This window comes from Trichosurus vulpecula, chromosome 4, assembly GCF_011100635.1.
Source record: "Trichosurus vulpecula isolate mTriVul1 chromosome 4, mTriVul1.pri, whole genome shotgun sequence".
In the NCBI taxonomy this organism is placed as follows: Eukaryota; Metazoa; Chordata; class Mammalia; order Diprotodontia; family Phalangeridae; genus Trichosurus; species Trichosurus vulpecula.
Window position 1 is genome coordinate 257,071,472 of NC_050576.1, and position 27,566 is coordinate 257,099,037.

At 42.0% G+C, this 27,566-nt stretch overlaps 1 protein-coding gene and 1 long non-coding RNA gene across 2 annotated transcripts in view; one reads left to right on the forward strand and one right to left on the reverse strand.

The window, feature by feature from the left end:
• Positions 1-1,089, forward strand: part of ATP11B (ATPase phospholipid transporting 11B (putative)) — a 139,325-nt gene extending 138,236 nt beyond the window's left edge. The window contains exon 30 of the mRNA XM_036756529.1: positions 1-1,089. Within this exon, the coding sequence (XP_036612424.1) occupies positions 1-82 (82 nt within the window). The 3' untranslated portion in view covers positions 83-1,089.
• Positions 112-26,325, reverse strand: LOC118847858. The gene is made up of 4 exons (XR_005010224.1): positions 26,265-26,325; positions 5,157-5,307; positions 3,098-3,150; positions 112-179 (listed from the first exon to the last, which is right to left on the reverse strand). It is a non-coding gene; the product is annotated as an uncharacterized LOC118847858 (long non-coding RNA).
• Between the last annotated feature and the right edge of the window lie 1,241 nt (positions 26,326-27,566).

The following is a 27,566-nucleotide window of genomic DNA, read 5'->3' on the forward strand; positions in this document are numbered from 1 at the left end:
ATCATGGAGCTCATCGGACCCCTTCTGTACCAACGACAGGAGCATCCTGACCCTCTCCACAATGGACTCATCTGCTTGTTAAAGGAACAGTAGCACTTTGTGGGCAGCCATGTCAGGCTTTTCCCGAAAGTTCAGTGGGATTCTTCGGTTAGTGACCATTAGTTGAGCCAAACTTCTTCCTGAAACCAGTGAAATAGGGCACTTACTCAAGTTCAAGAGTAAAGAAAAAAATCTTTTAGAGGAGTAAATGCCTTCCATATATGGTTTTTCTTTATTCCAACCCCAAACAAATTATACGTTGTACATAAATTGAAAACATCCCTCTCCTGGTTTAGGTTGCTGCCTCACAGGGTAATTGCAATCCTAAGAACCAAATGCCATTTAGCTGTTGCTGAGGACACGGTTTTGCTAACAAGGTGGGAAAGGGAGAGGGAGCTCCTGTTTACATGTTAAAATGTTCAGTAATCAGCTAGGGCCCACTGCTATTTAAAGCTGCTTCTGTAAATTGTGCTGAAAAGTTTGCCTTAAAAACTCTATTTTTTTAGTCTATATTTTTTATTCTATTGAAGCTTCTTGTGGCAGAAGTGTTAGCTGCATTTGAGTAAAGGTCCCCTCCCCCTCCTCCCCATGATCCATGTTACCACTTTATAGATTTCTGTAAAGTTCCTGGGACAGGGTTTTTAAGGGTTGCCTCTGTGCAGACGGTACAGCTGTGCCCATGCAGCCTCGTATAAACGGGTGGCAACAGAACCAGGAAAGTTCATGTCTAAGACCAGAGAGGTGTAATTCTTGTTCCAATTAAAACAAAAGCCAGAGCTATTTCTTTCATTTTTAACCATTTACTAGGGAGCTTTTATGAAGAAAAGGACCATTTCATTAGCATAGGCATTGTTTATAACTTTATCATTGATGGATTTTTTTTGCATGTTTTAATCCAGTTAATGTATTTCAATTTGGTCTTGCTGTATTTTAAGAACTTAAGCCTTTTCTCTACCCTTCATTAATCTAAAGACTATTGATCATCTATTTTGTGACAATGTTGTACATACAGATGTATGAAATAAAAGAACATGAATTGTTTGGACAGTATTATAAATACTTTTAGGTACTTTTCATGACACAGATTCAAGTATTGTGGGCAAGCATAGCTACGCTTGAGTTTGGCTGGGCTTCTAGAGGAGGGGCTTTGCTGTGGCCACCTGGAGTTTGTCTGTGCCTTTTACATGAGCCAGCCCTCCAGCATGAAGCCTGCCCTTGGGGTTCATGTCCATCTCTGTGGTTCCTCTGGGAAAACTCCTTCACCAGGGCCACTTTCTTGATTCTACTGAACTGCCACCAGATTCAACAAGTTGTATGAAGAAACGAAATCCGGCCCTTGTTTCTTTTTAAATAAACATTCAGTCTTGGCTTTGGTCTCCCCTGTCCCCCCCAATGAAATAGTACCTGAGATATTGCAGTAGACATTAAATGAATTCTATTGCCTAATGAGAATGCTAGATTTTTCTGGATCAGGGGTAGCAAATGGAAGTTAAGATGCAAAGTTAATTGGTTATTTCTGACTCTGGTTAACTTACTCAGCTTCAATCCTCAAAAGCGATTTTTAGTCCAAATTTTCAAGGTTGTAATTGGTTTTAATCAATTTGATTGATTGTTGTTTAATTAACTTCTTTGAAGTGAATTCTTATTTACAAGATGTGAAAGTGTTCATTGTCTTATGAAGATTAGGGAAAAAAACCCAACCTTAAGCATGTAATGGTCACCCCTACATATGACTGTGTTAGCCCAGTAATGAGACCATCCAAAAATCTAACTTGAGATAGTAGTTATTGTCCCATTTGAGCCAGTAAGCAGTTTCATTTATGTGAGGCTATAGAGATTTGAAGGTAGGGAGTACAAACAAGAACTTTATGTCCTGGTGAAATTTTCTGATTAATGGAACATATTTGTGTTTCAGTAGTAAGATCATTGCATTCTAAATTTTACCTTAACTTTTGAAAATTTTCCTATCAAATCTCCAGGTGTACTAAACCTCTTGTAGAAGAGGAATATTATTCTGAAAATGCTGTCATAGGAAGGACAGACAATATACAAACAGAAGTGTGAGTACCTGCATTTCGCAAAGGGGGTGAGGCACACTGCAATACTATCCAGTAGAGTGATATAACCAAAGGACATGCTAGAGAGTTACTACATCCGCCTTGGGGTGGAAGGCTGCCACCTAGAGACGGTAGGGGTCTCTGCCTCTGTGGCTGGACCACGAGCCCTCAGAACGATGACCCACTCAGGGCTCCCTGCAGTGATATCCTCATTTGATTTGATGTTCAGAGGTGAAATGAAAAAATAAGATTTTATGGGTTTGCTTTTTGAAATGTAAGTGAAGCAAATCATGGTGTCAGCCAGTGAACTGTTACTTTGTAAAAGAACATTTAAGATCTTTGTTGGTGTTCCATGTGTTTTCTTAAAAAGCCTACCATATACTAAAGCTAGACTAAGGTGAAAATAAAAAGTTTTAAAATTTAGGATGATGTAGTATGATAGTCTGCTGAGCATGAACTGACATGACTTACCTTTAGGAAAATCTGTTTTCTAGTGCCGAACGTCTATTACAGAACTCAACATAACCAAGATAATTTATGGAAATGTTTCCATTAACTATCTATGCTGTGTACTCTTTTGAAAATAGGGTACTACAAATAATTAATCCAGATGTTTCTGCCAACAAAGTAAAATACATAGTGTCCATCTTTCTTCAGTCTCTTACTTGGAATTAGCTTGTTTACAGCAATGGCCTGCCCACCTGCCATCTGGTATTTTCCCATCAGCTAGTGAACAAGTCAGTTTGCTGCACTTTATGAAAGAATCTCAGCAACTGCTTTTAGGTGCAGAATATGGCCTCAGCTCTGATCAGGGCAAGGCCAAAAAAAAAGCAGTCTCCCAAAAGTTCCTCCTGATGCCCTCAAACTGATCAGCCTCCCCAGAGCTGTCTCCCTCTTGTAGCTGACTGCATCACGGTCGTCCGGGAGATCCCCAAGCCTCTGCCGCTCATCAGGGCACATTACTACTCGTTATGTAGGAAGGCTGAGTAGAGCTCACTGACCTGCCACAAGCTTGTGCTGTTTCTGGCACGTAAACCCGTTGGATTTGATGAGTCTAAAAGGAGCAGAGAACACAGTCAAAAGTCAGTAAGAAGCATCGCTACAGACAAAAGAATTTCACAAGTTCCTCTGACTTTGCAGAGATGGGGGATACCGTTTAAAATGTCACACGCACTGTTCAGGATAATTAATGTGCTGGGTGGTTTGGGTTGTGTTACTTTTTTTTCTTTTTAAAAATCATTGTTAGGGAAAGTCCCTTTAAGTTGGAGAGGGATATATTGGGAATTAAGTGATAGAAAAACAAGATAATTGATTTAAAAAATAAAAGCTCCAGTTTCAGCTGGAGATGCTTTTCCCTAAAGCTTATGACAGTTGTTAATGAATATTCAAGCAGCCAGGGAGAAAGTGAGTGAGGATCAATTCAAGAATAAGGCATCCATGAAACAGACACCAAAGAGATTTGAATCATGTTTAATTTTGGTCCCATTTGTACATATTTTATTTACATCTTGAAATGAGGTGGTGATCCTTTATTTTCATAAGAAAAAAACACATTAGCAGAGTATGGTTTATTTTGAGAAAACTTGAAAGGATAATCCTATAAAATGATATCTAAATGACATGTTTATTATGATGATGAATGTTTGCTTTTAAGGGGCATTAGCAGCTGGACATTGTAGCAATACGTAGTTCAAATGGTGGACCTCAGACACTGTGGTTATGTAATGAAATCCTTTTTAAAATTTTCTGTACGTTGTCAATAAATGCAGCTTGCTTACTGTACAGCTGTCCGTAAATGTTTTTTAGAAGTTTGCCAGATTATATTTATTGAATAAAACTTTCCCACTTAGCTAAAATGTTTCTTTTCATTTTTTGAACAGCTTAAATATTAGATAGCATCTATGAGAGCTACAATCCTAGATAACACTAAGATTTACAAGGGATCTTAACACATTTTTCCTATGAGGGGGGTGCTCTTATTGTATCCATAAACAGACCAAGAAACGGAGGCTGAGGGAGTCTGACACCCATGGTCACAAGGCTAGTGAGCCTGAGGCAGGGTTCAAAGGCCAGTCTTCCTGACTCGAGCTCCCTCACTTTATCTGCTGAACCAGTGGTGTTAAAATCAAACAGAATGGATCCCTTGCTGGCCCCATAGTGACTTGGAAAACCACAAAGTAATGTTTATGTTTTATTTCATTAGACATTTCCCAATTACATTTTAATCTGGTTCAGGCTGCAGTGGGAAGTTTTGTGGGTGGCAGTGATAACCATCTAGCAGGAATTCTGTGCTCTTGACATCTAAAACCACTGAGTTTATAATAACAAAAGTTCCTGCTCGTGTAGTACTTTTTGGTTAATGAAGCACCTTCCTCTTCTTCCAGGAACTTATCAAGGTTATTCTTATCCCCGTTTTAAGGATGAGGATTCGGACCTCAGAGACTAAGTAACTTGCCTGGGATCATACAGTGAGAATTCATTTGCAGTATACAATTGAATATGCCTTCAACTGACAAATGCTGTAATCTCTGGAATACCCATCTTCCTCAGACTTAGTCATACTATCCCCTTCAAGAAGAGCACTGATTGATAGAAATGCTCCATTTAGCTGGCTAGCATAATAATAGCACATCTGTTGATGGAAATATTGGTTATAGACATTGAGAAATGGGACTGAATAAAGCCCTGGTGTGTGTGTGTTCTGTTGGGCCTGTGCAGGCAGTGGCAAGAGGCTTTGCCGCTCTCCTCTAGTTCCAATAAGTCCACAGGAAGAGAGGGCAGATAGTGATCACATCAGCAGGAGCCTTCCTTGGGGGGGGAGGGGGCAGGAGATGAACAAGGTGGCTTTCTTTAATTAAACTGCTAGGGTGGGGGAAGGGAGGCGGAAGTCAGATGCAACTCAAGTTTTTATGTTCCCCAAAAGTTTTCATATTTACTACAATAGAAAAAAATGAAAACTGTTTTTAAAAAATTTTGAACACAGTGGTTGCTTTTCAATTAAAAGGAAAGAGGAAGCACAGTGTGTAAACCGGCAGAAAAACTTGTGCCTGGTACACTCACCACTGGAGGTGGTGGCCAATGCCCACTTCTGTATTTGCTGCTTTCCCATTTGGGCTGAGGTCAAATGCTAACACATACTTGGAGAAACCTGTTCTTCAGACGGGCCATTTCTTTAGAACTTTGCAGCCAGACCAAAGAGCATCAGATGAACCTAAAATTCAGTATGTTCAAAAGAATAAGACTCTAAATTAAAGTTGTAATGTGACTCTTAAGACACACGAAAAAAACTTCCAAAACAAGGAATCCTTTTTATTGTAGTCCAGCCAAAGCTCGGACAGAAGCCTGGAGCATCTGAGGACCCTGTGCTCGTGGTTTACGCTGAGCTCCCACTGGAAAGTTCACCCCTTTTTACACAATGGCATTTCTTAGAGGTCAAAGGTGAGCCCCTTCATTTCTTCAGGCTCAAAGGCCATGGCTTGCCAAGGTCATATAAGTAGCGGACCTGAGATAAAACTCAAGTTTTCTGAATCCAAATCCATTATTACATAAAGAAATTACTATGTATCACACCTGAAGAAATTCAAAGAGTGCAATGTAAGTTGGAAGATACTTTGTCAACTACAGCTACTAAGCTCTTAAGATCTTTGCCTTGGGTTGTTTCCAGAGGTGAGAATAATAAGATAACCAAGGCTACGTTAAGAACACTTGGGTTCAGAAAATTAGCTTCCCAAAGACAAAATGGACCACAAACTCAATCTGCGTTGAGAAGCATAAGATCAATCACCCAACAAATGTTGATTAAAGCCCCAGCTGTCTGCCAGGCCCTCTGCTGGACACTATAGACAAATGAGATACTCTCTGCCTACGAACTTCCATTCCATTGGGAAAAGCGACCCATCTACTTAGACGGGTAGAGAAAGTAGACATGATTTCATTGGTCCAAGAAGCTCCTAGAGGAGAAACCTCCCAACCAAGGCAAGCAGAGTCAACATGATCTGGCAGCGGATTGATGGGACATGGGGTAAGTGAAGAGTCAAGGATGACTCCAAAGTTTCAAGTTTGGGAGAGCCAATGCTACCTTCCACAGGAACAGGGAAGTTGAGAAGGTGGGTTATGGGGAGAAAGTATGACTTGTTTTGGACACGCAGTAAATCCAAGTTGCCTCGTGGGACATCCAGGTCAAGTTGTCCAAGAGGCAAGTGGTGATGCCAGAGAAGCTCTATGAATCTAATAATCAAATCCCTAAGAGCCAATGAGGTCACCAAAAAAGTGCAGGGAGAGACTAAAATGGGCTTGGGACAGTCTTGAGGGACCCTCACAGGAAGGGAACAGGATGTGAAAGGAGATCCAGTGCTCCAGAGAAGTCAAGAAGGATGCAGACTGAAAAAGATCATCCCATCTGGCAATGGAGAGCTCACTTAACTGAGAATAGGAGAGCTGGCCATCTTCTGCCTATTGTGACCCATACACAGCAGGACTAGTCCTCCAGCCTCTGCCAGACAACCTCCAAGGTGGGGCCACCACCCTCTCCCAAAATAGCCCATTACACTGAGTTGGGTCACTTTGTCTCTTCACCCTTCCCACTCGCTGGCTCTTGTTTTGCCCTTGGAGGCTGAAGAGAATAAGTCAAATCCCTTCTGTCCATGGGAGGCCCTGGAGACACTCATGCCCATCACCTTCCCCCATTCCCCAAATCTCCTCCAGGCCAAACACCCCCAGTTCCTTCAAGCCTCGTGCTGCCTTTCATCACCCTGCCTGCCCTCAACACTCTCTAGTTTGTGAGTGTCCTTCCTAAGCTGTGGTGCCCAGAACTGAACCCACTACTACAAAAGGCTTATGATGAGGGCAAAGCATCATGGGACTACCACCTCCCTACTCCTGGAACCTCTGCTCCTCCCTCTTCATACAGCCCCAGATCACATTAGTTTGGAAACCTTAGTGAGAGATCAGAAGCCAGACTGCAGAGGGCTTAGAAGGGATGGGGAAGTGGAAACCCAATGTGGGGTAAACAGCTTGGGTCTTTGGTAGCAGAAAATGAGACAGCAAATAAGGGAGAGGTGAAATTAGAAAAGAAGACAAGGGGCAATCGCCCAGAGAAGCCAAGAAGGAAAGGGGTCTAGGGCACAAGTAGCAAGGTGGCCTTGGCATAAAGGGCTGCTGTCTCCATCAGAGGCTAAAGGAGAGGTTAGGACCTCGTTCAAGGGGTTTTATGATGCAGAGTAGAAGAGGGAAGAGCTCACAACAGGTGGCCTCTTGGTCAAATATAAACAGATCCTCAGCTGTGCAGGGCAAGGTGGTATGGGAGGCCAGGGGAGGTTCACCTCCTAGCCAACAAGGCACAGCTGGTGCCACAGGAGGCAGAGCAGAGGAAGGTGGGATTAATCCAAGAATGGATTACTGGCAAGGCATATGTGGACAAAGACCAAAGCATTAAGGGAGTCTAAGGAGGAGACTGTATGAAGTTGAACTGGTTAACTTTGGGGTCGAGTGAGAAGAGAAGAAAGGGAAAAGCCAGAGCAGGGGTGATGACCAGAGTCCTGGGGGGTAAGGGAAGGCAAAGCCCATGAAGGGAGAGGCTCTTTCCAAACCTCAAGTTCTGTGATTCTGTGAAAAAGAAAATCCAACTGAATCATCCGCTGGTTTTCAGAACCTGTGATTTGAGAGCAGCTTTGTAGGAACTAGGGCCTGAAGCACAGAGCACTTAACAGCAAATACCTTGAGAACAGCGACATCTTTCTCTTCCACTCCTCCGGAGAAGTCCAAAGGACTTCTGTAGCTCTCAAGGAGGTCCGTCCCTGAGAGCCTGGGGAAGGAGGTTCTTATGCCCACCCCAACAGCAGCCATGCCTTCCACTTCTGTCCAGGAGACCACCAACCAACCAACAAGCATTTATTAAAAACTTATTGTGTACCTTTCACTGTGCTGGGTACTGGGGACACAAAACAAAGATCAGTCACCGCCCTTGAGGACATGACAGTCTGCCATATTAATTCAGTGACCTCACAATCACTGTCAACCCTTCCTTCCAAGAGGAGGCCAGGGTGGGGGGGCCAGTGTGTGTGGAGGGGCCACCAAAGGAATTTATATTGGAATCTATGGGGAACAGGGATCCACCGGGGTTGGGGGGCGGTGACATGGTCTGGCCTCTGCTTTAGGGGAGAATTTTTGTTTTTCCGTGTCCTAAGGGCAGGTCCAGTTGGGGTTGGCAAAAGAGGGGCTGGAGGGCAGTCTTCCCAGAAACAAATGTTTGTTTTTTTTTAAAAGGCATCAATAAGACTTTTTTTTTAAAATAGCTCAGGTCATGCCAGACTAAACTTGACTGTTTTTTGGCTAAAGTAGAGATAGAATGGTAGATCTGGGGATTTCTTTGGGTAAGGTTGGTCTTCATGTTGAGGTCCCTTCCAGTTCTCAAATTCTGTGATTATGGTAATGGATGCTGCTGATTAACAACAGTGATAACAGCTAGCATTTATATAGAGCTTATCATGTGCCAGGCACTGTACTAAGAGTTTTACAAATATTCTCTCATTTGGAACTATACCCAAAGGGCTATAAAACTGTGCATACCCTTTGACCCAGCAATATCACTACTAGATCTGCACCTCAGAGACAGAAAACAAAAATATTTATAGCAGCTCCTTTTGTGGTGGCAAAGAAGTGGAAATTGAGGGGATATCCATCAATTGGGGAATGGCTGAACAAGTTGTGGTATATGATTGTGATCACATCTCTCCCCTATTGTGCTATAAGAAATGATGAGGGTGATGCTCTCAGAAAAACCTGGAGGGACTTACGTGAACTGATGCAAAGTGAAATGAGCAGAACCAGGAGAATATTGTACACTGTAACAGCAATACTGTACAATGCTCAACTGTGGATGACTTAGCTATTCTCAGCAATACGACGATCCAATCCTGAAGGACTTAGGATAAAAGGTGCTATCCATCTCTGGAGACTGTGGAACTGGTGGAGCCTGAATGCAGATCAAAGACTTTTTCTTTACTTTTTTATTGAGGGTTGGGGGTGGGGTTTGAGTTCTTTTTCACAGCATGGCTTACACAGAAATGTGTTGTGCATGACTACACATGTATAACCTAGGTCAAATTGCCTGCCTTCTCAATGGGGAGGGGGGGAAAGAAAAGCAGGCAGGAAGGAGAGCTCTGGAACTCAAAATTTGAAAAAAAATGTTTAAATTATTTTTATATGTCATTGGGGAAAATATTCAAAAAGAATTTTTAAAAAACCAAACACCTCATTTGATTTTCACAACAACCCTGAGAGATAGGTGCTATTATTATCCCAATTTTATAGTTGAAGCAAGTGAGGCAAAGAGAAGTTAAGTGATTTGCCTAAGGTCACAGATACAGTAACTAAGGTGGGATTTGATATAGTTTATCTAGATTTTAGAAAAACATTTGATAAAATCTCTTCTTATGGAAAGTATGGGAAAATGGTAGTTAGACAACAGAACAGTACTGTTCAACCTACTTAGAAAGTCTCCAACATAGAACCCTAGGAATCTGTGCTGTTGGACATTTTTATCAACGATTTGGATGATAGCATAAATGGTATTCTCCTCAAACTTAGGAATGATATGAAACTGAGAAGTCTAGCTAACACACTGGATGAAGGTCAAAATACAAAAGGATCCTGGAAGGTAGTCAGGACATTTGGGCAAATCTAGTCAGATGAAATGTGAGAGTTAAATGTTGTCTGATACTTGGACTAAGAAAAAAAATTAACTTCCCAAGTACAAGATGGAGGACACACGAGTAGATAGGAAGTAGTTTATCTTAAAAAGAGCTGCTGGCCTCTTTCAGCAGACCACAAAGCTCGATCTGAGTTGCCAGGGTTGCATGGCAGCCTAGGAAGCCCACATGACCTTGGGCTACATTAAGAGAGACAATGTCTGGGAACAAAGAGGTGGCTCACTGACAGGTCATATGGGAAAGGGAGAAGAATATAGTCACTGAAGGGTAATGGCCTAAGGAAGAACAGAGGGTTGGAAGGATTGGAGGTCACAGTAAGAACAAAGAACAGGGTTAGGGGATGTTAAGGCAGAAGGAAAGATTATGACAAAAGACTAGTGAACATGACCTTGTGGGTCAAGATCAAGGGTATGATCATCTCTGTGTGTAGCTAAGGTGGGGTGGAGGAGCAGGTCATAGGAAATGGGTCTGCTGAGGCACTAGGAAATTAGGGTGTTTGAAGAAGCATCAATATGTATGTGGAAGTCCCCTAGTATGAGGGCAGGGGTTAGGAAAGAAAGAATGTGAGTCAGGCATTAAAGTCATTGAGGAAGAAGAGTGTCCTAGAGGTCAGGTAAGTCCCAGATCTCAGAATTTTGATTGGGTGATAAATAAGGATTGAATGAACCTCAGAAGAAAAGTTACTCAGTAATGGTAGCAGGGGAAAGTCTGGAAGGGATGATGGGGAGGCAAGAATTCTGACCCCTTTCATGATCAGGGAGTTATGTTCAAGCCAGGTCTCAATGACTGCAAGGAGATGGAAGAAATGAGGAAGGAAATGTTTTAAGGTGAAAGCAAATGTGTTACCTAAGGGGTAGGCATTCTAGAGGGCACAGTGGAAGGGCTGGGTAGATCTTGAGTGGAATGGGGAGTGGGTGGGTGTGAAGATTGAGGGGGCATAGGAACAAGGTGGTAGAGCAGTGGCGGTTGGGGAATGGGGTTTGGACAATGACATCCAGGAGTTGACAATCACTGGGATGGGGAGGATGTGATGGGATGGGAGTATGGTGATTATTGAGGAATAAGCCTAGGAAGGTTATCATCGCTGCAAGAAGCTGGGCAGCTGACATGGAGGTCAGGCATACCAAAGGGTGAACCATTAGTGGAAAATGAGCAGTGAGGGTGGGCCTTCTCACAAATTGGAGGTTTGGAGGCTAGGGGTTTGATTTTACTGATGTAAACATGTAGCGGGTTGGAAAGAGTACCAGGGAGCTAATGAAACGGCTGACCCACAAGTCTTGTTAGGAAGTTTTTCCAAATATTAAACTTAAACCTCCAACTTCTACCCATTGCTCCTAATTATGTCTACTGGGAGACCAAGCAGAACAAATCTAATCCCTCTTTAAAGACAGCTTTAAATCTTTAAATCCCTCTTTGAAAACAGCTATCTTGTTTCCCCAAGTCTGCTTGTCTCTAAGCTAACCAGCACAGTTTCTTCAAAAGATCTTCATATTGCTCCAGTGGCCAAAGGACAAAGCCTGGTCAAAGGCAGAGTCAAGAAATGATTGGTCTCGGTTCAAATGCAGCCAGTTTCTTGTTCAGAATGTGTTATTTTAAAACATGCCATCTTTAGGTCATAAAGAGGGACAAGAATAGAGAGATAAAATGGGTTAGTTATAACAAAAATCTTCAAAAAGAATACTACTAGAATAAGGCATATAAAAGATCCTAGAAATTCCAAATCAGCGAAATCCAAGCTGTGACAAAGCCAGGATGAAAGAATGAACAAAGATAATGACTGGGAGCAAAGAAAGATGGTGACCAAAACCTCAGCACCTGAAGCTGAACCACACACGCTCAGTAACTAACATTGAGGGAAATGCATCCATTACCATACACCTCTAACTGCTAGCAAACTCCAACGCCGAGTCAAAAATCTGCCTCCCAGGGGCAGCTAGGTGGCACAGTTGAGTAGAGTACAGGAGCACTGGAGTCAGGAGGACCTGAATTCAAATCTGACCTCAGACACTTGAAACACTTAACTAGCTGTGTGACCTTGGGCAAGTCACTTAACCCCAATTGCCCTGCCTTCCCCCCTCCAAAAAAAAAAATCTGCCTCCCTGTCCAATCCACACCCATTAGTCCTGATCCTGACCTGCAGAGCCACTCAGAACAAGTCTGCCTTTTCCTTCATGTGATAACCACAGCCCTTTAAGCTGTTGAAGGGAGCCCTGCATCCCCCATGCCCCAACCCCCGTCTTCTTGGAAGCTAAACATTGCCACCCCCTCAATCATTCCTCATAAGGCAGTTTCCAGACCCCTCCCCATGCTCACTTCCCTCCCCTGGATTCCCTACAGTGTGCCAGTGGTCTGGTAAAACAGCACCCCTGGAACTGGATACAATAATCCCAGATTGGGCAGTTTTTACATGAGTTAGAGAAATGAAGGCAGCATGGTACAAGCACTAGCTCCGAAATCAGAGGATCTGGGCCCAAAGTTTGCCTCTCTTACAGACTCCCTTGGCTCAATCAGCTGGCTTCTCTCAGTTTCCTCAGCTGTAAAATGAGGACGTGAGACACGGCTTCCAAGGTCCCTTTACACTCTAAAGCAGCTCTTGTGATTTAACAGGATGCTTTGCTTCCATAGTCATAATACATCATTTAACTTCTTAGCCACATTCAATATCAAAACTTCCAAAGTCTTGAAGGAAAAACAAAGTTAGAATTATACAGCATTTGGGAATAAAGAGTATATCATCACACATATCATACCGATTAATATGAAATCATAAATTCCTTCTCAAGGGGTAAGTTCCATTCTTATTAGCATTTAAATCTACAACAATTATTCCCCTCAATTCTACCACAGTACCCACTGAGGCTAGCCTGTAGATTCATCCTGGCCACGGGAAAAGAATTTATTTCAATCTCCAAGTCAGAACAATTTAGCATGAATTTTAAAACTGAGTCAGTTGATATAATTTATTAAGTTCCTGTGTCGTGTATCAGTTAACCATTTAAAAAAGGTAAGCCAATGAAATAATTACATAGCTAACAAAGTCATTCCCTGGACAGGCAGGTGGGCCTAAGCCAGTTAGGTATGTTCAGTAAGACTTCAGCCTCCTGTCCATCTGGGTCTGAAGCAAGAAAAAGGAAGTATGTGGGAAGGAGTGAGAAGGGATTGTCCTGACAGCATGGGTGCTTTGCTCAGGTCGGGTGAGGGAGGAACAGAGACCACTCCCACCTGCAGCATTGGGGAAGAAGCTAACATTGAGAAAGTGGACATCCCTAGGTGGTGTAGGAGAGTCTTCGAGGATCCTGTCACCTTCCCAGGACTGCCTTCTCCCAACTACCTGGCACAGCTGAAGCCTGCCCATAAACCACGGGAACTGGGGACCGACTCCTGGCTGGCTTCATGCTTTTCTAGGGTCTCTGTCCCTTTTCACCCACCCCTATAAGTGACTATGACAGAGGTGCCAGAATTCCTATACAGAACCCAGAAGATGCGTTTGGCACTTGGAGGATTTAAAAACTTGGAAATGAGCACGAAAGTTTAGACAGAATGGACTTGACTAGGAATCCTGACCACAACATAGACACATGGCCCCAGAGACTCCACTCAGAGATTTCCCCAGCACTAGGAAAACAACCACTGTCTAGTTTTCTCCCTTTTCAATGTTCTATTAATGCTCCTTTTTTCTTTATACCATTACACTTCACAACTGTCCCAATAGAGGCTCCATTTCTGATGCAAAGGATCACTCAGAGCCCAAGGATTCAAACAAACAATTCATTTAATAAAAAAATATATTCAAATACCCATTTAAAACATTTCCCAAGGCATTAAAAAGTTCAGGAAGACAGATTTTGCTGCTCGCAAAGAAGCAGACCAAGGGGACTTCTCAGGGTGTTGGGAATACCTTGCCCAATCTCTAACAATGTCCTCTATGGTTAAGAACTTCTCCCCTAGGCAAAGATATCTAACCTTTAATTTTCTAATTACATTATTCTTTATCTGATCTAATTTTTTAATGGTGGCATCTTGAAATATTCAGGTTGCATATCTATTTTGAGTTCATTGTGGTATATAGTACAAGCTGTTGGTCTAAACCTGATATCCACCAAAGTGCTTTTCAGCGTTCAGTTGTTCAGTCACATCTGACTCTTCGTGACCCCGTGGACAGTGGGGTTCTCATGGCAAAGATACTAGAGCAGTTTGCCATTTCCTTCTCCAGCAAGTGTTCTCCATAGTTCTTGTCAAATATGGAAGCTCAAGGTGAACTTCCTTGCTTACTAGTGCTGCTAACATTGTTTAACTCATACTTTCCAAGTTCTACCAGTATCCTGGCTCACACCACCAAGGATTCTCTGACTCAATAGAACCCTTCTTTGAAACAACCACAGTCAAGCAAAAAACATTAACCCACTGGCCAGCCGTATCTGTTAAAGCAGACTTTTTTTTTAAATAAATAAATAAATATAATTTTTTTTTAGTTTACAACACTCAGTTCCACAAGTTTTTAAGTTCCAAATTTTCTCCCCCTCCTCTTCCCCCCTCCCCACCCAAGACAGCATGTAATCTGGTATAGTTTCTACATATACCTTCACATTAAACTTACTTTCCCAATAATCAAGTTGTAAAAAAGAATTATAACCAATGATACAAACCATGAGAAAGATGAAACAAAACCAAAAATTAAACTAAATTTAAAAAAGAGAGAGCAAACAGTTTGCTTCAATCTGCATTCAGACTCCATAATTCTTTCTCCGAATGTGGATAGCCTTTTCCATCATGAGTCTTTTGGAGCTGTCTTAGAACCTTGCATTGTTGAGAAGAGCCAAATCTATCAGTCATCACAGAAGCAATGTGTGTGTGGTTGTGCAGAATGTTTTCCTGGTTCTGCTCCCTTCACCCATCATCAGATCATATAAGACTCTCCAGGTTCGTATGAAGTGCGTCTGTTCCCCATCTCTTATAGCACAATAGTATACTATTACATTCATATACCACAACTTGTTTAGCCATTCCCCAACTGATGGGCATCCCCTTGATTTCCAATTCTTTGCCACCACAAAAAGAGCCAAAAGCAGACCTCTTTTGATGCCCGTAGTCTACCCCCTCTCTACCAAGGGATAGGAAGCATGCTTTACCATCAACATTCAGAAATCACTATTGGACATGGGACTGGTCTGGGAAGCTGCTCTTTCACAAGGCAGCGTATTCCATTTCTGGACAAAAATTGTTAAGAAGTTTCAGAATGAGCCAGACCCTCCCTTCAATCAAAAGGAATAAAAGGATTCAAAAGATGATGAGTAGAACAGGTCCAAGTGGGATTTTCCTGCTGCAGAGAACAAGCTCAAGCTGTCACTAGTTCCTAAGGCAGAACACTTTTAGATACCTCTGTCAACAAGTTTGTCTCTTTGTAAATGTGCTTTCTATGATTAATCCACAACTCCATTAAACAAGTGTAGTGTGCCTACTGCTCGTGGTACTACCTTCCCTGCCGGCTTCTCAAAGACAACTACAATGCACTCCTCTCTGAATCTTACCTTCAGGCTAAACTTCCCCAGGTCCTTCAATGGATCCTAATAGATAATAATAGCAGCTCACATTTAGAAAGCACTATGTGCTAGACACCGGGCTTGGTTAGAACTTGACAATCATCTGATCCCCTCAATGACCCTCGGAGGTAGATTGTGATTACTATTCTCATTATGGAGAGGAGGAAACTGAGGTTAACAAAGCCCAAGTGACTTGCCCAAGGCAACACGACAAGGAAATGTCTTTTAGCTCAGGTGTGCCACAGTCTCTGCCCCCTGGGACATCTAGTTGCCTCAATAACATGGCATGAAGTTAACAGCTTTTATCATTCGTCTGGACAGTTTCCTAAAGCGCAGCACCCAGAACTGAATATAATGTCCTAGATCAAAGTGAGGTACAGTAGCACTTCCATCTCCCAACTTCTAGATGGCATTCTTAACACAGCCTAAAACCATGCCTTTCCTGGTCGCCACATCACACTTTTGATCAGAATGAATTTACAATCCACTTAAAAAAAAAAAAAAGGAACCCAGATCTTTTTCGGATGAACTGTTCTCCATTCATGCTGCTCCTAGCTTATATTTGTGAAATTTTTTTTAAAACCTGTTTTGGAGATTTATTTTTTTTTTAAATGCTGATGTATTTTGTTTTTACTTTCACCTTTACTTCTAATAAATCCTCCTTAGCCTCCCCTACCAGTAAACTAAACAGTTCAAGAAATCCAGCCATCTGGTCTGACTGTACAAACAATGTGGTTCCCCCACTTGTAAAAGAACAGAAGGGAGAAAGGAGGTACATTTTCTCATCTTTTCTCCTGGGACAAGCTTTGTCACTATAATTGCACAGTATCTGGGGTTGACTTTCTTGTTCTTTTACTTCCTGTTGCCATCCCTGGTGTGTCTTGTTCTCCTGGTTCAGCTCCCTTCGCTTTGCATCCCATTACAGAAATCTTTTTTCCCAGGCTTCTCTGTATCCTTCACACTTACCACACTTACCTTGCTCACTCCCTAGCTGGTGGGCAGTTAGTTACTTTATATCCGGTCCTTCGCTACTACAAAAAGTGTAATTATCTTTTGGTATATGCGAGGCCTTTCATTTGATCTTTGATGCCCACGGGATATGTGCTGAAATACCAAACAGGCCTTTGTATTCGCAAACCTAACAAAACATCCTACACAGAACAGTACAAGTTATTACACCACGTAGCGAGTTAAATGTGCATTAGACTGGATTATTGGAAGCCCAGAAGATACTTTAGAAAGGGGAATAACGCTCAGAGATGTAATGATTTGCTCAGGGTAACACAACTATTAAGCAACGAAGCAAATATCTGAACCCAGGACAACGGACTCCTAGGTCCAGCACTTTCCCCGTGAACTGGCTTTGCTGTGGGACCAAAAGATCTTCAGCAGAGAAGAACGTCAAAGTTTGTAAAAAGTTTTTATTCATCTTTCACATCACCTTTACCTTTTGCAAATATATCTTTTTTCTCTCCCACACACCCAACAAGCCCATCCCTTGTGACAAAAAATACAGAGAAAAAAGGCAACTGGCAAAACACAGCGGCTCTCCTGATTTTTGTGGACTTGGGGAATCACCTTTGACAAACCAGTATTAATCCAGTCCTCATAATGGAATCCAAAAATATCTTGACAAGCTGGACCTATGGGGACGGGTTAAAACGAAACAACAAAAAACAAATTTAGCTTTTAAACAGGCAGCTCTGCCAAGGTGGAATGGGGCAGACTTGGCTACACAAAACAAATCAAACTTGTGGGTTTCAGTGATCCTCAAGCTCAATGACATCGATCTGATCCAACCCAGTCAAACAAACATTCTTTAATCATCAACTCAGGAAAAGGCCCAGCTTCTTCTGCAGGGATATAAAATGTCAACATAAGCCTATACACAAGAAGAGGGAAAAATACTAGGGAGGAAGGAAGTCAAGAAAGGCTTCTCCTAGGAGATCAATCAAAGCATTTATTAAGCATCCGTATGCCAAGCATATGACAACAAAATGAAGCAGTTCTTGACTTTAGGAAGTTTACATTCTGTCATGTAAAACAACACATATCCAAATAGACAAACTATACACTTAGTGAGATCTGTGTGTTAGGAAAATCATTGTGGCAGCTGTGTGGAGGATGGACTGGAGAGGGGAGAGACTGAAGGTGAGACCACTTAAGAGGCCTCCCCTAGGGGATGTTGCTGTCTGAAGTCTAGAGAAGGGGACACAGGTGAAAGATGTTTTGAAGTAAAATCATAAAAAACTTGAGAGCTATGAGTGAGGTTGTGAACCGGAAGGATGGTGGTACTCTAGACAGAAAAAGGAAGTTATGAAGAGGGGAGAGGTTGAAGAGAATTAGCTTGGTTTTCTGACACACTGGGTTTGAGTTCACTGCTGGAGGTGAGAGGTGAAGAGTGAAGTGACTGAATATGTCGATCTGGAGGTCATCTACACAGACGTCATGATGAGATCACCAAGGGGCTAAAGAAAGAAGAGAGGGCCCAAGTCAGAGTGTAGGGACACAGCCTACGATGATGACGATGCAGCAAAGGAGTGGCCACAAAGATAGCACAACCATGAGAGAATATCACAAACACCCAGAGAAAAGAGAGTGTACGGGAGGAGATGATCACTAACAGTGTCAAATGCTACAAAGAGGTCACAAGAGATGAGCTGAACTTTCAAAGAAGCTAGAAATTCTGATAGGTGGAGACGAGGAGAGAGTAGGCCAGTTTGGCTTAAGAACATATTATGCTAAGGAAAGAAATGTGAAAGCCTGGAAAAGGAAGATAGAGATTATGGAGGGGTCCAGACCAAAGACCAGTTGGTGTTTTGTCCCAGCAGCGATAAGGAGACCATTCTATGAGAGAGAATGTGCCTGGGCCAGTCTGGTGCTTCAGGAAGGTGATTTTGGCAGCTGTGATGGGGATGCCTTAGGGCAGGCTCTCCTACACAACAGTGTCCATTGCAAAGGATCCACACCTTTCCCTCCTGAGAGATTGTTGTACACATCCTTTGATAAATCCTTCAGAAAGGTTCCACTCAACAGAGTCCTCCTCCGGGTCTTTTAATATTTTGTGGATAATAGTACAATATAAGTTTTTTATCTTATTCTTGATTCATGACCTACCTATTTTTGGGGTCACCTGGTCACTCATGTCCTCCATAGTGCCTTATCATGCCACTTCCTGGATTTGCTTCATCACTGGTAAGACAATACGGCTTCATGCTGAGTTCAAAACCACTTCAAAGGCCATCCAGTCCAAATCCCTCACTTCCTGGTTAGAAAACTGTGGCTCTGAGAGGTGAGGTTGACCAAGGGTCTGTGCTAAGGCTACTGAGCATCAGAGGCTGGATGTGAACCTCGATCTTCCCAGCTCCAAGTCAAGCATCCCACCCACTGTGGATACTTTCCCCACTGCCCTTTACAGCAGAGACAATGAGGACTCTAAATCTGTGGTGTTCCATGAATATAAGCCACATAGCATCACTAGGAAAATACTGCTATTAAGATGAATTTCATGGTAGAGAGCGGTTTAAGACTACTGAAGATCCAAAGCAGTCTCCCAAAGGAGACCCAGCCTACGCTCAGCCTCCTAGCCAATTATCTTCTTATTTTATATCCTTGTGGATAATCAGAGGATCATTTACTAAAACTATTGAGGAAACTGAAGAGACAAAAGTTGAGCACTTGACCAGGGTCACACAGCCAGTAAATGTCAAACTGGTTTGAACTCAGGTCTTCTGACTCCTAGGCCCAGCGTGTTATGTACTGGGCCACCTGGCTTCCTCTGCATATACTAAGATCAGACAAGAAATTCTTCTTCAGTTTCCTCAATTGTGAATAGTAATAATAAAAGCATCTACCCTTCTCAGGGTTGTTGTGGAGATCATATAAGATAATACTTGTACAAGCACTAAGCATGGTGCCCAGCACACAGCAAGTGCTTCACCAATGTCCTTAGGACCAGGCTAAATACCTTCCTTCTTTCGTGCCGTTCACTCTATCCCTCTCTCTCAGCTCTATCCGTGAACATCCTGCCTATCCTTCAAGGCCCAGTTCCAAAGTTCCACAGAGAAACACCTTTATTGTGAGGGTAATAGGCTTAAAGAGCAAGGCAAGAAACAGGATGAAAGGACAGAAAATTATGATCAAAGAGGGGAATTTCAGAGTTCAGAATGGATGTGGCAGTTGAGGTGACAGTGAGAATTAAGATATGAAAACCACAGAGAATGGCTGAAGTAGAGTAAGGATGATGAAGATCGTGTACACTGAGAAGTCTGATTAACTGGGAACCAAGAATGTACCTAAAAAACCCCAATAGGTATCCTAGAGTCCTCAAGTTTGAGGAAAGAAAAAAAAAAGAAGGGAGAAGATGGGGGAGAAGGAAAGGAAAACCTGACCGCCTTGAGAAAGGTTGATGTGAACACAAGCAACTGAGCCATGAAGAGACGAAGTGAATATCCAAAGAGAGACCCCAGAGTGATTGTCGGAGGAGGGCCCAGAAATAAATTAGAGAACAAAAGATACTGGACTCCTCTTCCTGGTCCTGAGAAGGGGAAGAGCTTGGGTAGCTGGAGATCAGTGTGAGGAGAATGGACGAGAGGAGGGAGGAGTGACTGTCTAAGCTGGATGCTCTACACACCGGAAGCTGGGGGTAAAGGCAGTAGGTGGAGGTGCAAGAGAGTTTCTAGTTGAGTATCTGGGTCAATAAATACCCAACTCAATGGACTGTCCATTAATTAATCACTGGCCTGAAATTTTATATTTAGCATACCAATCAAACATTTATTTAATCCTCAGTGTGCCAGGAACTTTGCTGGTTGCTGGAGATACAAAGGCAAAACTGAAAGCCTCTGCCCTCAAGAACTTAGTCTCATAAAGGGAGATGAAATGAAGAATGTAAATGGACAGGTACAAAATTTTTTAAAAATTTTTTGGGGAAAGTACTAGCAATTGGAGGAAATCAGGAAAGGCTTCAAGTAAAAAGTGGCATTTAAACAAAGCCTTGAAAGAAACTAGGGACCCTGGCAATGGAAGTGGAACAAGAAGGCATTTGAGGCCTAGGGGACAGCCAGTGCAAAGGGACATGGGGGTGCGGATGAATAACAGGAAGGTCACTTTGCCTTCTAAGATCTAAGAAATTAATGGGTAAAACGGATGGAAAGGTAGGTTGAGGTCAGGTGATATAAAGCTTTAAATGACAAATAAGTCAATATTTGATTTTGGAAGTAATAGGGAGCCACCAACATAAAGAGTGGAAGAATATGCTGAGACTTGTACTTTGGGAAAACCATTTTGGCAGATGTGATTGGCAGGGCATTGGTAGGGGATAAAGGAGTACTATGAAATCAGGCCAGGAAGATTAGAGATGGATTGTGTACAGCTTAGATGCCAGGTTGAACAATCTGTATTTTACCCTAGAAGTAACTGGACATTGTATTTCGTAGAAATATTCTGGCAACTCAAAGGAGGACTGATTGAAGAAGGGGAGAGACTGGAAGAAGGGAGACCAATTAAGATGCTGTTTGGTTTAGGAAAACTAGAACGGTCAAAATTCAAAAAGTACAAAATTGACGAGGCTAAGGGGAAACAAATATTCCAATACAACGTTTATATAGACACACGCACACACACACAGAATATATACAAAAAGTATCACAAAACTGATCACACCTTTTGAGTCAGATTCTCTTGCAAGGTCATAGCAGAACCCACCTATTTCAATGATAATGAAAAACGAGAGAGAGAGAGAGAGAGAGAGAGAGAGAGAGAGAGAGAGAGAGAGAGACTGAGTGTGTGTGTGTGTGTGTGTGTACACGTACAACTCAGGGAATGGTGGCATGGAACAGGCCTATACTGGACCTGTACTCAGAAGCCTGGGTTCAAATCTGCTTTGGGTGCTCCCAAGTCATGTAGCCCTCAACACATCCCAAACCTCTCCTAGCCTTGTTTCTTCAGGTGTAAATACGGCCAAACATTACTATTTTCATCACTGGAATGTGGGGAGTTTTTAGATCTCTGCATAAATGAGTTATTAACTTTAATGACCCAATAAATTATTGCAGATGAATGTAGCAAAACCTTATGGCCATAGAAAAATATACATTAATAAAAATATGTAAAGAATTAAATGAAATATGAGACCAGCCTAATGTTTCAACAATTCAGCTAGCAGCTGCTGTGGGGGTGTAAAACCAACAATAACCAGCACACAGAACGCTGCAAGCCCAGGTTCTTTTGATCTGCTTTACTAAGGGAAGCAATGTTAGGGGGTTAACAATCTCACTTTAATCCAGCACACAAACATCATTCACTTAGCTCAGGGGAAAAAGCCAGCACCCTGAACTTCAGAGCAAATACAAACAAATTACAAACATACATTTATAAACAGACCAAATACAATTCATAGTTACCAACATCTGAGTTCAGCCGAGAGCTCGACAATGGCTGGCTCAGAGTCATGCGTCTCTACTGCTGCAGCTCAGAGCTACCAAAAAAGAAAGCCAACCTCTGGTTTTATATAGTGTGACTCACCCACATGACCTAAAATTGTCACAAAAATGAGACTTAAACCCACATGGTCTAAAAGCCTCTGATGTTACAAACATGTCACTCAAACCCATGTAAACTAGGCTTTTCCCTTGAGGTAAGGAGGTTATCCAAGACTCCTAATTTAATCAAGGAAACAAGAGACCAAACTCTTCAAGGGCACTTGGTTGAATAAGTGCTAAGAGCCCATCTTGATTCCCAATACACCTAAGCAGAACCACATAAACACCAACTACAAGAGCATACAGAAAATAAAGTTAAGAGGCAAAAAATTCTAAACAGACTTGGTAAAACCCTGAGTAAAAACACTTTTGGTTCTTGTTCTTTTCATTCAAAAGACCATAAATTTGGAGCCAGAAAAGACCTTAAAGTTCAAATAATAGAAATGAAAATTTACAGACAAAGAAATTCATTTATTTTTATAAGAAAAAGAGGTAGGACCAGCATGGCGTGGCTATGGATACAACATGATTAGACGGGGGGAAGAAAGAAGAACAAAAGATGACTCTCTAGTTATGAACCAAGTAACCAAAATGGTATTTCCCTGAACAAAAATAAGTTGAGAGGAAGAACAGATTTAGGGGCAAGAGGTGGTGGATGGCAAAGGAGATGATAAATCCCATTTTAGACATGCTGAATTTCATTGCTGACAGGACATCCAGACAGTTATAATGCAGAATTGTGTTCTGGAAAGAAATTAAGGAAGGATATATAGATTTTGGAGTCATTTGAATAGCACAAAAATAGATGAAATTAGCCCACAGCATTGTATTTGGGGACAACAATCCTAAGGTATACGAGAAAGGACACTGAGCAGGAGTAGAGATACAGGTAGCAAATGATTATAGTAACCTTGTGTTCGACAAATGTAAAGAGTTAAGCTTTTGGGATAAGAATTCATTATTTGGCAAAAACTGTTGGGAAAACTGGAAAGCAGTCTGGCAGAAATTGGGCATAGGCCAATCAATATCTTACACCATTTACCAAGATACAGTAAAAATGGATACATGACTTAGATATAAAGGGAGACAGCATAAGAAAATTAGAACATGGAACACATTATCTATCAGACTTTTGGATAGGAGAACAATTTATGAATAAACAAGAAATAGAGAGCACTGTGAGGTATAAAACAGATAATTTTGATTACACTAAATTAAAAAGTTTTGCACAAATAAAACCAATGTAGCCAAGATTAGAAGGAAAATAGAAAATTGGGAGAAAATTTTTATAGACAGTTCCTAAGATAAAGGTTTCATATCTCAAATAAACAACTTTGTCAAATTTATAAGAATACAAGTCATTCCCCAATTGATGTGAACAGGGAGTTTTTTGATGGAGAAATCCAAACTATACATGGTCTTATGAAGAAGTGCTCTAAATCACTACTGATTAGAAAGGCAAATTAAAAACAACTTTGAGGTACCTTATACCTATCAGATTAGCTAAAGATAGAAGATAATGCGACAAATTGGAAGGGATATGGAAAAACTCAGACACCAATTCATTGTTGCTGGAACTGTGAACTGATCCAACCATCTTGGAGAACAATTTGAATTATGTACAAAGAATTATAAAACTGCATATATTCTTTGACCCATAAATACCACTATTAGGTCTGCTTTCCAAGGTGATCAGGGAAGAAGGAAAAGAACCTATATGCTCTAAAATATTTATAGCAGCTCTCTTTGTAGTGACAAAGAACTGGAAATTGGGGGGATACCCATCATTTGGGGAATGGCTAAGCAAATTATGATATATGATTGTGATGAAATACTATCGTGCGACAAGAAATGATGGGCTGGTGGATTTAGAAAAACATGGAAAGACTTGCATGAATCAATGAAGAGTGAAATGGGCAGAACCAAGATAACGTTATACACAGTAACAGCATTTTTTCTAAGATTATTATTTTTAGAACTATACTCAAATTAACTACAAAGGACCTATGAAGTAAGGTGCTATTCACATCCAGAGAAAGAACTGAAAAACAGAACTATGTATAGTATTGTTTTATAGACACACACACACCCCTAATGATAACCTTCTCTAGTGCAGGGTGGGGAGAAAAAAATATAAAGTGCACAGCAGAGAAAACTTAGAAGAAAGCACAGAAAAGTAGTGTTGCTTTGAAAATGCTATCTAGTATTTATTACATAGTTTTTCAAAAAAAGTAAACAGTGTGAAATGAAAAAAAAAATAGAAGAACCAGAAGAAAGCAGTATCTCCAAGAGATGAGAAAATATCAAAGGAAAAGGTGAATTCAATAGTGTTAAAAACTGCAGAGTTCTGATAGGATTAGAACTGAGAATGCAGAGCCCACCAATACCATTTGTGATAAAAGTTTCAGTGTAGTGGTGGGATGAGAAGCCATTTCACAAGGAGGTTAAGTGAAGGAGAACTAGGATTAGCCTCGACTGGAATGGGAGAGTAGAATTGCAGGGATTGAGACTGGAGGTGAGTGTTGTGAGGAGTACTCAGCAGCTCACAGATGGGAACAGAGGGCCCAGAGTCACTATACCCCACCCCCTGCATCCCAAGCCTTGAGAGGGCCTGGGAAAGTTGATGATAATGACAGGGGAAGCTCAGCTTTCATTCTAGGTATTACACATGGCCTCTTTGTTCTACTGTGACTCTCCACCAAAACCCTAGAAAAGGCCAAGGCAGCCATCAAGGCCAAACCAGCAAGCAACAAGCATTCATTAGATGCTTAACATGTGCTAAGCACTGGGGATACAAAATACAAGAAAAAGGCAGTCTCTGCTCTCGAGCTTCTTACGTTGTAATATGGGTGGGGGTGAAGGAGGCAGGAAAACACACAAAAAGGAAACCAACATTTATATAGTACCTACTGTGTGCCAGGCATTGCACCGGGCACTGTACAAATACTGCCTCATTTGATCTTCAACCCCCCCCCCCGGGAGGTAGGTGTCATTATTATCCCCATTTTACAATTGAAGAAAGTGAGGCAGAGAGGTAAAATGACTTGCCCAGAATTACACAGGTAGGAAGAGTCTGAGCCTGGATTTGAACTCAGCACTTCCTGCCTGCAGGCACTCGCTCTCCACATTGCAGCAGCACCACCTAGCTGCTCCAGGGGGAAGTATCCTCATGGGCACACCATACTCAGAGCTGGGGCCCCCTGAAGAACTCCACACTAGGAGAAGGCTGGCACGGCGGCAGGATGCTCCAGGGTGACACGATCACAGATGCTCCCGGGAGACTGCGGTGCTGAAGGCCACGAAACTGTGAAGACGTGGGCACGGACGGGCTGGTCAGTGCACTTATGTTACAGGCCAAGCAGGTGCCTCGGCGGTCATGCGAGCAGCCCTTCTCTCTGCACCCGCCTGCCTGGGCCCTGAGCGCTAATGTAAGAGACATAAAACACTGTTTTCTAGGACAGTGACTGGGGTGGGGGTGGGGAGGGGGTGATGACAGAGGGGAAGTCAATGCCTTTTCTACAAATGGCAGACAAGATGGTCATGAGGAGAGGAGAGTGAAGGCTCATGTGAGTTTCAGGTGAGAGAGGCCTTCCATTTCAGAGTTAATCCCCCTCCCCTCCCATCTCTTCCAGCTCGTCCCCAGGATCATTCTCTCTTGCTCTTTCCCTGTGATTCACATAGATCTCTCTCATCCTTAACCCGCCCCGTCCAGTTACCATCTTATATTTCTCCTCCCTTTTATAGGCAAATTCTTAGAAATTACTGTCTATATTCTTTGACTCCATTTCCTCACCTCCCCACTGAATCCTCCTAGAATCTTGCCTCTGTCCCCACTCAATTGACACTCCTCACTCCAAGGTCACAGTGATCTAGTAATTGATAAACCCAGTGGCCTTTTCTCCAACAGTCTCCTCAAGGTGGCAATGGCAGCCTTTCATAATTTTACAACATATCTTTCAGGGCTGGTTACATTACTCTGCTCCTCCATCCCCTTATTCTAGCCTCTAGCCAAACTGGCCTATTCACTGCTCCTTGGATACGAAAGCCTCTGTCCAAACTGTCCCCCATGGCGAAAATGCTCTTCTCCCATCTCCAACTCTTGGACCTCTACTTCCTTCAACAGATCTGCCCTGGTTACCCATTGGTAATGCCTTCCTACTTTGCATGTATTTTCTATATACCTTATACTTATTTGTTGCATGTTTTATCCCTCTGGTAAAATGCATGCTCCTTGAGGGCAGGGACTATCTTGGTTTTTGCCCTTGCATCTCCAGTGATTGAAACAGTGAATGGCACAACAAAAGTAACTTCTGAGTCATCCCTCCACACTTACTCTGCCTGGCCAGGGGCTGACCTCTACATGTCACCTGAAGTCCAAGGGTCTTTGGGGGAGTTAACCCATCACAGCCAACAGACAGGGACAATGAAAACACCTACCTTCCATGACCTCTGTCAGCTATCACTTCTTTCACTCAGCCTGGCTTTTCTGACCTCTGGGATCCTAAGGGGAAATACAAAGATAATTAAGACACTATTACTCTCTTTCAGAGTCTAACATGTGTCATGTAGACTCAGGAGGGGCAAATATCATCTGGTGCAGATCTTGCCTCTTTTATTATTACTTATTAAATTTATCAGGGTGCCTTTTCTGAACCTCTTCCCTTGCAGCAGCAAGATCATTTCATTACCTGAAATAAGAAAACACTCAGCTCCCCAATTACACTGTTAACAGGTTCAGTTTTGCTTAATTTGTGATTTAAAAAGAAATGCGGTCCTTACCCACTGTGGGGGCAAGTTTTCTCTATCATAGTCCCTAGCCAACTTACTTTTTGTCTTAATTATTTTCAACTTTCTAGTTCTTTTAAGCGATGTCTCGCCTTATTCAAGACCCTTTCCTGACAGCAAGTAGAATCTTCTCATTGTAATGCTGCCTTTGTGTCTGGCCTGCTGCACCACATATTAAAGACCAGTGGTGTACAAAGCAGCAGAAAAAGTTCCCTTCAAACCAAGAGATGCATCATGATCTCCAGGACAACAAAAGAAATGAAGCAGCAAACACTCCGGCCGAGGAACAGTTTTCAGGAAAGGGAAGTTTAAGTGTGCCGCCCTTTAATGAAAACCCAATATTTTAAAAATAAAACAAAACCACACAGAACAAAAGACACATTGCAGGATGGTAAATGCACATAAAAGGATTTGCCAAATGATGCCTTTAGATATGATGTTTACAGGTTCCTGGGATCACACTTTAACACTGAAAGGGAACTTCATGATCTTCTAGTCCAACCCCTTAGTATTTACAGATGAGGAACCAAAGGCCCTGATGGGGTGAAGGGACTTACTGAGATCTGACTTATAGCTAGCTTTTCAAGAACATAATGACTATACCAATAAAAATCTAGCTTTATAGTACATCACACTTAAAAAAAATTTGAGAGAATAGGAGAATACTCAATTGTTAAAATGTCCAAGGACATCTTATACAGCCTAAAGAAAACCTGAAAAACATGAGTGATCAAGCAGGAAATACCATTTACGATCAGGCCAAGTAAAAAACAAGGAAGATATAGAATAAACAATTGTTTTGTGCTAGAGAATCTTTTGTTTTAAATAGGAATATCTTGCCTCCATAATCAGGTACAAATAAAAACCACAATTTGTACTTAACTAAAATTATACATATGTACATACATGTACAAAGATATGTGTACATGTACATGTGTATATATATAGTATACA